Source organism: Eretmochelys imbricata, chromosome 5, assembly GCF_965152235.1.
Source record: "Eretmochelys imbricata isolate rEreImb1 chromosome 5, rEreImb1.hap1, whole genome shotgun sequence".
NCBI lineage: Eukaryota > Metazoa > Chordata > Testudines > Cheloniidae > Eretmochelys > Eretmochelys imbricata.
The window spans coordinates 135,148,933-135,161,797 of NC_135576.1; the positions used below are offsets into that span (position 1 = coordinate 135,148,933).

Sequence of the window (12,865 nt, forward strand, 5' to 3'; positions counted from 1 at the left end):
AGAGCAGTAATTTTTCCAATCATGCATAACACATCCTAAATATATCTGAAACACCACACAGGAAATCCTAAGAGAAATTAAGTCATAGGTGAATTAACAGTCACATTTGTGCTGTGATGTATTCTAAACCGAGACTGCTTAAAATTGGCAACTCGTAACTGGATTGACTCAGCTTGACTAAAGAAAACATCATTAGTCATATTTGATCAAATCGTCACCTACACTCACTAGTTAATTTAAACCTTTAGTGCATAATTATGCAACACAGAACTGAGGCACCACAGACGTTTTGTGCAGGCACTTTGCCTTCGGATTTCCAGGGTATAGCACAAACCACCAGGCGCAAGCCTCACAGCCGGGAACTACACCCCAGTTCGGCACTTGGGATAGAAAGGCCCATTCAAGTCTGCAAGTCTCCTCTTCCTCACTGAAAAAGAACAGGAACAAGGGTCAGTCAAGGCAGATGCTGCACACGCGGATAGCGGGTATATCCACAGATAGTTTAAAACCAGAACAAAACTCATGTGAGGGGAAGAGTTTGGGGGGTTTTCCATAGATTTTAAGGCCAGAAGGGATAACTAGATAAGCTAGCCTGACCTCCTGTATAGCACAAGCAAGAGAATTTCACCCAGTTACGCCCGCATTGAGCCCAACAATGTGTGTTTGGCTAAAGCATCTCTTCCAGAAAGGCATCCAGTCTTGATCAGAAGACATCAAGAGATGGAAAATCCACCACTTCCCGTGGGTGTTTGTTCCAGTGGTTAATCACCCTCGTTAAAAATTTGTGCCTAATTTTTAATTTGAATGCATTTGGCTTCAGCTGCCATCCATTGATTCAGGGTTGAGATTTTCAAAGCAGTCCAGGGGATTTAGCCTCATCTCTTCTATTAAAGTTGATGTGTGACCTTGAGAACACAGACCAGGGTCTTTAACATCAATTTAAAAATCTACATCGTTTAAAAAAGAGCTCAAAAATTGAAGTAACTGTCATCAGCTTCAAATGGGGACAGAGCTCACAGGGTTCTGTTAAACAAGAGTTTGGTAGCTCAATTACATCTCTCCCTGATTGCTTCTCATCAGGTAATGATCAGCATATAAGAGGCAGGTAGAGAATAGCTGGTGAACGCCTGCAGCTGCGCAAGGAGAGTATGGCTTCTTATCCAGTCCTTATCTTTTACTGCTTCTGTATAGCTTAATAAAGGCCTTCCTACCTCAGAAAAAGTGCCCTTGCCAAAACAGGTTTTCCCTCATTAATCTCTGAGCTGTGTTTTTCTGCTCCTCCACACTTTAGTGAGCATTTTCAGAGAAGGTGTTTAAACTGGATACATACACAGTTTATATATTTGAAATAAATACAGAGGGAAAGAAAAAGCAGCCAGAAAAGGGAGAATGCAGAAATTAGCTCATAGGATGAATGTAAAAAGCCTTCCATCTAACGTGCTAGATCATACAATGTATCACCTGCAGCTGAGCCAAGAGCAGTAAAACAGAAGCTAGAGAGAGTAAAACCAAGTCTGAGTTGAGTCAGGTGGTGGCAGCTGAGAGCACAAGTCGTGGAGCACAGATAGAGAGCTATTGCCAGTAGGGAAAATATTCTGTCTGTACTTATACATCGTCCAGTTGCAGAGCTGAGAAGTTATGCCAGGGGCCATCAGAGCGACGTATACGAGCTGCAAACAAGATCCAAATCAGATATCTTCTGTACAGTTCTCATGATCAAGGAGGCAAAGTATACAACAGCTGCATGACAGGTAAAGTCACCAACTTCTCAACCAAAAAGAAGCAGGAGTGACAAATTAAATGTAATGCCTTTTTTATGAGTAACGTGGTGACGCGCATACATTCCAAGTTCATGAAAACCAACTCTGATCCGAGAGTCAGTGAGCAGTGACTTTCTAGTTGAAATTGTGGCTTTTATCCATTTTCTAGTTCCAGAGAAAATCCTCCTTGCACTGTGCCATGCAAGAAACTCTTAATTTGAGGTGAAATGCATATGCACAAAGGGGGAAATTAGTTGTGTTGGGGAATTGTGTGTGCATTTATGCATGCAAGTAGTCCCACAGGACACCTCATGTGTATAAAGGTATGCACACGCTTAAGTGTCTGCAGAATCAGAGCCACAATTTGGAAGCACTCCGAGGTGTAAGGTTCTGTTGCTCCTGAGGAAATTCTGCACCACTGCACACATACATAATTCTGCACCACTGCACACATACATAATTCATGTGCCATGCGGAGCTCTCTTTCTGCAGAAAATCCATTCTGCTGGACAGGTGCTGCCGTTATGCCTTTTGCCCACCATGGGCCGCTGTGGTGCCAGAACAGAGAGCAGCCACTCCCGGGCCAGCCCCAGCTGCGGATAGGGAAGAGAAGAGGCTGCCTTCCTCACAGCGCTCTGCCCGTGGGGCCAGGTCAGAAGGCATGGCATTTGGGGGGGGACAGACAGTGTGGAGCTGTTTGGAGAGGTCACAGACTGGGATTCAGAAGGGCTAGTGGTGGGGACAGACTGGGGCGGGAACTGAATGGGAGTGGGGGTGCAGGAACACATGGGGATGGGGCGAAGGGGTGCAGGGACAGATGGGGATAGGGTAGGAGGGTGCAAGGACACATGGGGTTGGGGGGAGGAGGGGTGCCTGAGTGGGTGTGCAAGGATACGTAGGGATGGGAGGGTTCAGGGACACATGGGGACAGGGGCAGATGAACCTGACTGAATGGGAGAAGCTAGGGGTCAGCCAGGGTCTGCATGGGGGAGGCTCCCTAACAATCCCTCCCTGCCCTCAAAATAACCTGTTCCATACTTCTCCCACCCACACCCAAGAACCCTCCAGGCTCACTCCCAGGCTCCTTCCTTGCAATTACTTCCCTGTCCCTCAGCTCCTCCATTACCCCTGACTCCCACAAACCTTTACATTGTTTCTAAGGGCTGCAGGAAATGCATTTAGATTAATCGAGGCCTGAGGAGGGCATTTATTTCCTAGCCATGACTTGGCTGTGGCTGGTGCAGTGATATATTAGATATATATAGATATATTGGAACTCGTATACACCCAGTGCTTTACCTACTCAAAGCACTCTGTAAACCTCAGCTACATAAAGCCCCACACTGCCCAGGGAGGTGAGCAGGTGAGTATTGGCCCCATCTGACGAGTGGGAAACCCAAAGTTTAAATGAATTATTACTCAGAGTTCTGTATTAATATGCCTTGTAAGGAATCTATTTGTCAAAAAAACATTTCCTCAATCTTTTTTGTTGTTTGTATTGTCACAGACATAATTGCTGACGTATTTTGAAATAAATTACCAAAATAATTGAAACTGGTGTGATTATACTGGGTTATTTTGACAAATAAAATACGCAAAATTTTTACAGAATTTTAAAATATTGTGTGCTGAATTTTCATTTCTTTGGTGCAGAATCCCCCCCAGGAGTATTCTGTGTAAATGCAATGTATTATTACACTGCCATGAGAACAGCAGACTAGCTGGAGACAAAATCCAGTCCATTGGTTTAAAAACCTCAACAGGTTGAACACGCGTGCACACACAGTAATACACGGACATCTGCATGGAACAGAGAGCACCAAGTCATAAGTCAGTGCTTTTCAGCACAGCAGTTCCTTAGTCTCATTTAGAGGTACGCTAATTCAATAGCTTTTTAAATTGAAGTAGACTCATGTCATAAAGGACACAAAATGGTTAGACTGTGCTGGAAAACCACGTTAAGAGCAAAATATACGGCTCCAGATTATTGCTGTTTATTCAGGGCAGACTTTTATATGGTAAATCTTTCACCAGGCACTTCCTCTTAGCCAGTCTGTCTAGGGAGCTATATGTTAATTTCCTCCACGGGTAAGATCTCTGGAAATTAGGTCTGTTCTCAGGTCCCAACAGGCTCCACTGGGTAGTCTTCCAGTGCAGCATGTGAGGCTGTCGCCAAGCAAGCGTCCGTCAGCGAATGCCTACAGCACCGCACCCATCAGTGAGAAGTACTGTCATCGCACACAGCTCTGTTAACTTCAGTTGGGGCGCCCAGATAGAACTGGGAACAGAATTTGGCCTTGTACCCCTGAACACAACTAACAACAGACCTGATTTGTTCAAAGGCAGGGGCCAAACTTGTCAGTCTTCAGAGCTTGACTCTTCTGCTTGTCCTTTCCCCATTAAAGCGGGGATGGAAGCAGTGTCTGTGAAAGGGCGGCAGCCCAGGAAAGCGAAGGGCTCTGCTGATCCAGTTCATGCCAGCAGCAGCCCGGGCTTCCCAGCACTAACTCTGCCAACTACGGCTTAACAAAGCACATGGAAATGCCAAACTCCCCAGCACTAGAGCTCACTGCCTCTGAGTATCACGGGAGACCCTGTTTGGTTAAGGCCAGATTCTGCCACCCTTGCCCTGCACAGCATCTTACTCTGGGCCAGAAGCCGATTGTCTTACTCACAGTGAGTAGCGCTTTACTCCACCGCCAGCCCCAATGACTGAATGGAACTGCTGGTGGAGTCCGGTACCTCTCAGCAGGAGAAAGCGGGAAGAGAATCAGGTTCTCCCCTAGCAAGCACCAGCCCCTTCCGATTCAAACGGATGTTTTCCTAATTCAAGTGAAATTTCTCCTGACTTGTTTATTTCCTTGAGATGTATTTACATAGAGTCTCGGTCAATGTGCCCGCCAGAGAGCAGGAGGGGAAATACGCACCCGCTACATTCACAGCTGATAGGAATTCCTGACAAGCACACCGCAGGGGAGCGCCAGCACCATGGACTATGGGGAGCATGGAAGAATGCATGCAAGCAGGCGTGTAGGCAGACTCACCCAGGTCGTTGTTGTTCATCATGGCGTTAGATGCACGAAGCCGGGGACCTTGCTGTGTAAAGTGATACCCGAACTTCAAAAGGGAGCTATTTTTTTCTAACATGTTTGCAATCTCCATTTCCACCTTGTTGCCCAGCGGCTGGCTCTTTATTAAAAGATAATGGAAAAGCAGGTTACAACTGAGGGCTGCCCTGTTATTTTGGTCTTTGATCCCTGGACTGCCTCCTGCTGACTCCACAGTACATCTCATCAGTACCAGCAAACATTGCACAGGCCTTCCCCCACCACTGCCCAGCCTTCTGGAGACAGCAAACTCAGCGGAGATCGGGGCGAGCTACCGAATCTGGGTCCATCACTCACCTTGGCATGCCCACGGATCTCCAGTGTTTGGATCCTGGGCTTTCCAGCTTTTCAGACATCTGTTTTATTGCTGTAAAAAAGTCCCAACCTGCTTTCTTCAGAAAAAAGCTAGGAGCCTAGTTCTCCAAAAGGCTCTCCGCAGAGGATTATAAATGATGGCACAAGGGCACTGGATGAAGCCTGCAGGATTTTGTTTCCATTTATGGAGGGTCCAGTCCATCAAGTGCTCCATGCAAATGGGCAGCTTGAAAGATCAGGCCCTAAATTATCTTGTCATTTGTTGGCTGACTAATACTGAATCATCAGAGAAACCTTGTGTAGTTTTGACTATGTACACAAGGCCCAAAACCACAGGCAATCAGCAGGGTATGGACCCAGAACCTTCAGCACAGTGCTCTACTGCTCGGCCTAAGGGAGTTACTCCATTAGCTGGCAGTAATCCTCTATGTGGGCTAGCCACTTGTCAAGCCCACTACACAGACTTCTCCCTATCCCCCCCACCAGTTGGTTTTTTTTAGAGTGATTGTCCAGAAAATATCAGGTGAGCCAAACCCCACGTTTCCTGATACAAGGCCTCCCAACAAAACCATTTTTATTCAATCTAAGAGGTCAAGTTGGGATTTGTTTTACCTGGTTGTCAATTTTGAGCTCGATCAGTGAAGTATTGTACTGGAGTGCTTCGATCAGAGCCAGGATCCCGGACCCAGAAATGAAGTTGGATTCCACATTCAAGCTCTTCAATACACCATTGGCTTTTAACATTTCTGCCAGTGCCTGCAGTCACGAAGGGGAGAGTGTTAGTATTGAATAATAAATAATAGGAAGAGTGGCCCAGTGCACTCGCCTGGGATGCTGGAGACCTGAGTTCAAGCCTCTGCTTCTCCATAGACTGCCTGTGACACCTTGGGCAAGTCACTTAGTCTCTCCATGCCTCAGTTTCCCATCTCTGGCATTTTTCATACAATATAAAAGTACAAAAAAGGGCACCACAATTTTTTCCCCTTTTCAGGTTGCTTTAAACAATCTCTCTCGCAAGAAAACAATTCCACTAACAACCGTCCCCCAGCCATTAGCCTGTCATCACACACAGCATGGTATGGTACTTACATAGGCTACCGGGTCATTGCTTCTTGTTCCTACTATGCTTAACTTCTTTACATAGGAATTATTCTTTAGTGCTTCAGCGTATGCTTTTAAAGTTGGTATGGGAATATTCTGCAAAAAGAAGGCCCGGAAAGGTGCATTAGTCAGTCATCCTTATCCAGATTCCTGGTACACTCCTTAAAAAAGTATTGTATAAAGGAGCATGCACTGTGTGTACGAAATACAAGCAGCTTACTGTACAGTGGAAATGGCACAACTGGATATTCAGGAGGGGACAGAAAGCTGAACCTAGATTGTACAGTAGTGCTTGAAATGGTCAGCATGGCCCAAGCTGCACGGGAATGCCTCCACTCTGATCCCAGCTGCCCCTCACTCGCTGCCTGGATTTGGGCAAGTCACCTCAGCACATTTTGGGCTCCCCACTTGGCAGATGGGGCCAGTACTCACCTGCTCACCTCCCTGGGCAGTGTGGGGCTTTACGTAGCTGAGGTTTACAGAGTGCTTTGAGTAGGTAAAGCCCTGGGCGTACACAAGTTCTAACAGTGCTATATCACTGCACCAGCCACAGCCAAGTCATGGCTGGGAAATAATTACCCTCCTCAGGCCTCGATCTAGCGAGCAGGCCTGCATGGCGCTTATGCCTGCAAGGATCCACTTGCAGGATCACAGCCTGACCCTGACAGCTAAGCAGCTCATCCTCAACTCTCAGAATCAGGCCCACTCTTCTCTCTCCCTCCGTCACTGGTAACTTTTGGGGGAGAACTAGGAGAGTTTGACAAACATCTGTGTGCCTGTTCTGAGCTCTCACCAGCCCAGAGTATTTCTTTCCTGTTCAATACTTGACAAACTCTTTTCAGACTCTGATAACTTCCAAGGGACTCTTTAAAATTTCAAACTGACTATTTCCATAGTCCTCAACGAGGAGTGCTTCCCTGGGATCAGCTGGCATGATATGGCCTTACCACCACTACCCGTAAGCCCATCTGTGAATAATGCAGTCATGTATCTTTGGCCCAGGTTTTCAAAAGTGGCACGCCAAATCTTTAGTCCAATTAGAGACACCTCGAGGTTTTCACAGGTGCTGAGCCCCTGCCACCTGTGAGTCAGGCTCCTCTCCAGGGGTCTCAAGTTGCACCCCACGTCACAAGTCACTTCTGAAAATGCAGTACCTTATCTATGGACAGTTGCAGCTGGCTGGCTGTGCACAGGTGCCAGGGTTTAAGGACTGTGCACATGGAGTTAACGGCACCAGCACTAACTGCACACACAGGAACCTCATCTGCATGTATCTGAACACAACGCCCTCGAACGCACACAGAGGGCGCAGGCAGGCGCGGGAGCCATCATCATGCAGCTGGCGTGTGTGCATTCGGTACCGTGAGCGCATTTAAAAGGTGACCTGCCGAGCTGCGCATGTGCCCTGAGTTGCTTCTTTATGGGAGGTCTGTGGGGAAAAGAAACAGCTGGTAGGGAAGAGGGAAGTTCTGCTTGTTTTAACTTGAGTATTTGGTTTTACCCTCCACGGTTGGACTGGACTAGAAAACAGTCACGGGCGCTTTCCCAGCCCCCAAAAGAAAACAGCAATGAAGGCATGTTGCCCACAACAGGAGTTAAAGAGAAGTTAACAGAAACCAAGTTTTTAACAGCCTGACTAGAACGCCTTACCCTCTCCTTTAGCAGGTTTAAGAGAAACAGAAGAGTGTACAAGCACATTTGCTTGTCCTTTGCATGTCACCTTTAGCTAGAAAAGCCCAGAGAAAAGCCTAGATTTTAATGAGCCAGGTCAGGGAATGCAGAATGGTGGTTTCTCACAGCAGCTTTAGCATCCCGGCCATGCACAGATACCTATACGAGCTCGTTCATTACAAGCCATGCCACGCTGTTCAGTGCCACACAGCCTTTGGCAGATAATACAGTATCATTAGCACAAGAGGGCAATGCGAAACACTGTCTTTTGTGTAATTAAATTACCAGCCTTAGTGTTACATCTGTGTAATTTTTCTGCAAGGGTTTCACTAAGAAATTCCTGCAGTGAAGCAGCTAACATTGACCTAGGGACTCAGTGTGTATTATTTTGAAAGATCCTTGCTCTGCCAGTCTTGCAGTGTGTTTGTACATGACATCTAGCCACATGCACAATTAGGATTCCCTGGAAATACAATGCAAACCCAAAGCACTTTTTTCTGACTGTAGGTAGGCTCTAATGACATACTGTGAAATCCCCTCAAAAACATCCTAAAACTAGTCAAGGCCAGATTCCGATGCCTAACTTCTGTTGAGCGGTGCCTTATTCTGCAAGCAGCCCTGTTGATTTCTACATAAGCAAGGAATTCAGAATCTAGCCCTAACCATAACTTGTCCTTTTGCCAATAATGGCCAACACAGCCTGCTGTGACAATAACCTATTCTCCTGCACAGCACGGTGTGCTTGGCCTTTGTCCTCTAGATAGCACACATCCTGTCTCACTGTGAAGTGTTAATTGTCGTAGGAAGGGGAGGCTGAATACCCTAATATTATTAAGGTTGACTTCCTCGAGTTTAGGGTCATTGTTCTTTACTCGTTCCAAAGTTTCTTCTACATCTGTTGAATTGGGTTCTTCATCGGGAACTGGTTTATACTGCGTGGGCTTAATCACACCTGCAATTAAAAAGCAACATGAAAAAATCAGATGGGGTGGAAAGACACTTTCTTTAGGCCACTCTCAGGTTTGGGCTATTTTTTCCCTGTCATAAAAAGGACATGAGGAAAGGAGGAATCAACTGGTTGATGAAGGTTCTAACTGAAGACAGAAGGTCACTTAAGTAAACTTTGTCTGTCTTGTCTATTTAGACTGTAAATTTGTCAAGGCAGGGACTATCCCTTACAATGTATGTACTAGCAAAAACAATGAGGAGTCCTTGTGGCACCTTAGAGATTAACAAATTTATTTGGGCATAAGCTTTTGTGGATTAAAACCCACTTCATCAGATGCATGGAGTGGAAAATGCAGAGGCAGGTATAAATACACAGCACATGAAAAGATGGGAGTTGCCTTACCACGTGGGGGGAGGGGTCAGTGCTAACGAGCCAATTCAGTTAAGGTGGAAGTGGGCTTTTTTCAACAGTTGACAAGGAGGGGAAATCATTTTTGTAGTGCTAATAAGGCCAATGTAATCAAGGTGGCCCATTTCAAACAGTTGACAAGAAGGTGTGAGTATCAGCAGGCAGAAATTAGTTTTTGTAGTGACCCAGCTACTCCCAGTCTTTATTTAGGCCTAATTTAATGGTGTCCAGTTTGAACATTAATTCCAGTTCTGCAGTTTCTTGTTGGATTCTGTTTTTGAAGTTTTTTTGTTGAAGAATTGCGACTTTTAAGTCTGTTATTGAGTGTCCAGGGAGACTGAAGTGTTTTCCTGCTGGTTTTTGAATGTTACCATTCCTGATGTCTGATTTGTGTCCATTTATTCTTTTGCATAGAGACTGTCCGTTTTGGTCAATGCACATGGCTAAGAGGCATTGCTGGCACATGAGGGCAAGGGACCCCCATCGCTAAAAGCTACTAAAGCCCCTCTGCATCTGGAGGCAGTAACAACTCATATCCTCTGAGAATTGGCACAGACGACACCCTACAACACACACTCGCCAGTGGGTTAAATACGTACAGTGCCTAGCACAAAGGGGTCCTGATCTCAGTCGGATCTTGGCTGTAACATAAGGAGAGGTTACTTACGTGTATAGTAACTGGAGTTCTTTGAGAAGTTCCCTCTCTACGGGCGCTTCCCTTTAGGTGTGCGTGCAACTCTGCGCTTTCAAGAGGGGATCTGTGGTAGCAGTGTGCGGGGTCCGTGCCCACGCTGTATATACCCTAGTGCCCCAATCTGAGGGCGTACGGGAAGGACAGCCCCTCCGCTGCTCCAGTTCCTTCTCACCCACGAAACCCGGCCAGAGGCAAGGACTCCAAAGTAGAGGGGAAGGAGGGCAGAGAGCGGCGCACTCAGAGAGAGAACATCTCAAAGAACTCCAGTAACTGCATGTGACAATCAGGGTCCTGACGCCCCAAGGGGAGAACAGGGTCTGAACCCCAAAGAATAAGACGTTGAATCTACTGATTTTATGCAACTATAAAAGCGTATCGAGTAAAGTCTTTTATGAAATGGTCTGAACTTGATGATCACTATGAGACTTGTACACAGACTGGGGTTCTATATATAGAATTTACTATTCTATATACATATAATTTATGTATATAGAATAGTATGCTCATGGCCGGCACTGCGACGCCAAGTATGCTTCCCAGCAGGGAGTGGATCCTCCCTAGCTAGCTGTTCACATGAAACTGAGGCCTTGTCTACACTACAGAGTTTTGTCGATAAAAGTTATACCGCTTTAATTAAACCGCTGCTGCGTGTCCACACTGTGCTCCTTTTGTCGGCAGAGCACGTCCACACTCGCACCTCTTGCATTGCCACAGAGAGCAGTGCACTGTGGGTAGCTATCCCATTGTGCAACTGGCTGCAGGGTACTTTGGGAGAGGTTTGCAATGCCTCATGGGGCAGGTACAGTGTCACATGATGCAGATTTCTCAATCCCATCCTTCCAGGGGCATCCAACTAGATTGCCAGCTGCTTTTCAACTGAAGTGTGTGGTGGAGAGAGGAGGGGGTGAGTCTGTGACAGGGAGTGTGTGTGAGAGAGAGAGAGGAGTGACAGAAACAATGTGTGTGTGTGTTGTGTGTGTGTGTGAGGGGGGAAGAAATATGTGAGAGAGAGAGAGAGAGAGACAGTGTATGTTGGGGAAGTGTGTGTGTTGAAGGACAGTGTGTCGGAAGGCTTTCTCTAAGTTCAGACAGCAGCCTGAGCAACCAGTCCTGGGGGAAGAGGGACACCAGCCCCTGGCTCTGCACAGCACAGCAGTCTCTTCCCCCCACGGCAGCAGCCCACTCTGCCTGCCTGCCGATTCCACATTAATGGCTCTGTGATTCCCTCCAGGTTCTCCCACAGCCTCCACTCTCACCGCTGAGGAATGTCAGAGCTTCCCGGAGCTTTGCAAGGGGAGGGGCGCTTGCAGGCATAGCTAGATACAGGGCAGCCAAGTTCAAAACAGTGAGCAGAGCGGTCACAGTGGGCACTGTGGGATACTGGGGGAGGCCAGTTATGTCGACATAACGAATGGCAGCATCTACACTGATGCTTTGTCACTTTAATTTTGCTGCAAAAAGCTCTATGCCTCTCGTCGAGGTGGTTTTAGTTTGTCGGCAAAACAGCAGAGTTTTGCCACCAAAAGTAGTGTGTACACCACACCTCCACTGTTTTGTCAGCAAACGCTGCCTTCTGCCAACAGAATTGTGTAGTGTAGGCAAGGCCTCACTTCAGGTACCCCCCGTTGTCCAGCCAAGAAAAGACAACGGTGGACCATTAGACTTCAGTTAACTTGAAACTAAAAAGAAAACCCCAGTCTTGGAAAACTAAGGCCTTGTCTACCCTACAGTTTCGTCGGCAAAAGGCAGCTTTTGGCAGCAAAATGGTGGAGGTGTGCACACTGCAATGCCACTTTCGGTGACAAAACTCTTCAGTTTTGGCGACAAAATAAAGCCATTTCGACGAGAGACACAGGGTTTTTAGCAGCAAAGTGCCAGTGTAGATACCGCGCTTGATTTGATTACTTTAATTGGCCTCCAGGAGGTGTCCCATAGTGCCCATCCTGACAGCTCTGATCAGCAGTTCGAACTCTGCTGCCCTGCAGCCATATAAACAACCATCCACCCCTCCCCATTTAAAGTCACACAAATTTTTAAAATTCCACTTCTTGTTTGGTCAGCGTGGAGAGCTCACATCGCCTCTTCCCAGCTGACCATGGTGGCTCCACGCTGCAAACCAGGTCCGTCTCCCGCTTGGACCAGTGCAGAGCTCTTGGATCTGCTCAGTATTTGGGGAGAGGAGGCTATGCAGTTGCAGCTATGCTCCATAGGAAGTTTGATACCTATGGGCAGGTCTCCCAGGGCTTGTGTGAAAAGGGATACAGTCAGGACACAGAGCAATGCAGAACAAAGAAAGGAGCTGAGGCCGGCATACCAGAAAGCAAGAAAGGCAAACTGACGCTCTGGTGCTGTCCTGAAGGCCTTCTGCCTATTCTGTAAGGAGTTGGACGCTATCCTTGGTGATGACCCCACCTCCACTGCCAAGAGTCCCATGGATGCTTTGGCGGGGCTGGAGGTGGCAGAAAGTGGACCTAACTCAGAGGATGAAGTCATGGACGAGGAGGTGGAGTTAGGGAATTATGTGGCTCCCACGGCGGGTTCGCTAGGTGGGCTGGCCAGTCAAGAACTGTTCTCCACTCCGGAAAGGTCTAGCCAGTCCTGGCACTCCCACTCTGGCGAGCAAGAAGCAGGAGAGGAGACCCTTGGTAAGTGGTTTTTTTGAGTTGATGGTGCTCATGATGTTCAGCTTTCATTTGCTTTGTGTACTGCAGAAGTAGGTGAAAGGATAGAAATGTACAAGGCTGGCTGTGTTTCTGTGTGTTGGACATTTTCCTGTGCATCTAAGCAGTGCAGTGGAACAGTGTGTTGATGCACACTGAGATTTCACAGGAATCCTCCAGAGAGATCTCTAGGAAACTTT

At 47.1% G+C, this 12,865-nt stretch overlaps 1 protein-coding gene across 1 annotated transcript in view; it reads right to left on the reverse strand.

The window, feature by feature from the left end:
• Nucleotides 1–362: 362 nt before the first annotated feature.
• Nucleotides 363–12,865, reverse strand: part of TMOD1 (tropomodulin 1) — a 54,807-nt gene continuing 42,304 nt past the window's right edge. The window contains exons 5-9 of the mRNA XM_077816539.1: nt 8,776–8,906; nt 6,272–6,379; nt 5,795–5,938; nt 4,805–4,949; nt 363–427 (exon numbers count right to left, since the gene is read on the reverse strand). Coding sequence (XP_077672665.1) covers nt 363–427; nt 4,805–4,949; nt 5,795–5,938; nt 6,272–6,379; nt 8,776–8,906 — 593 coding nt within the window. The remainder of the gene's footprint in view (nt 428–4,804; nt 4,950–5,794; nt 5,939–6,271; nt 6,380–8,775; nt 8,907–12,865) is intronic.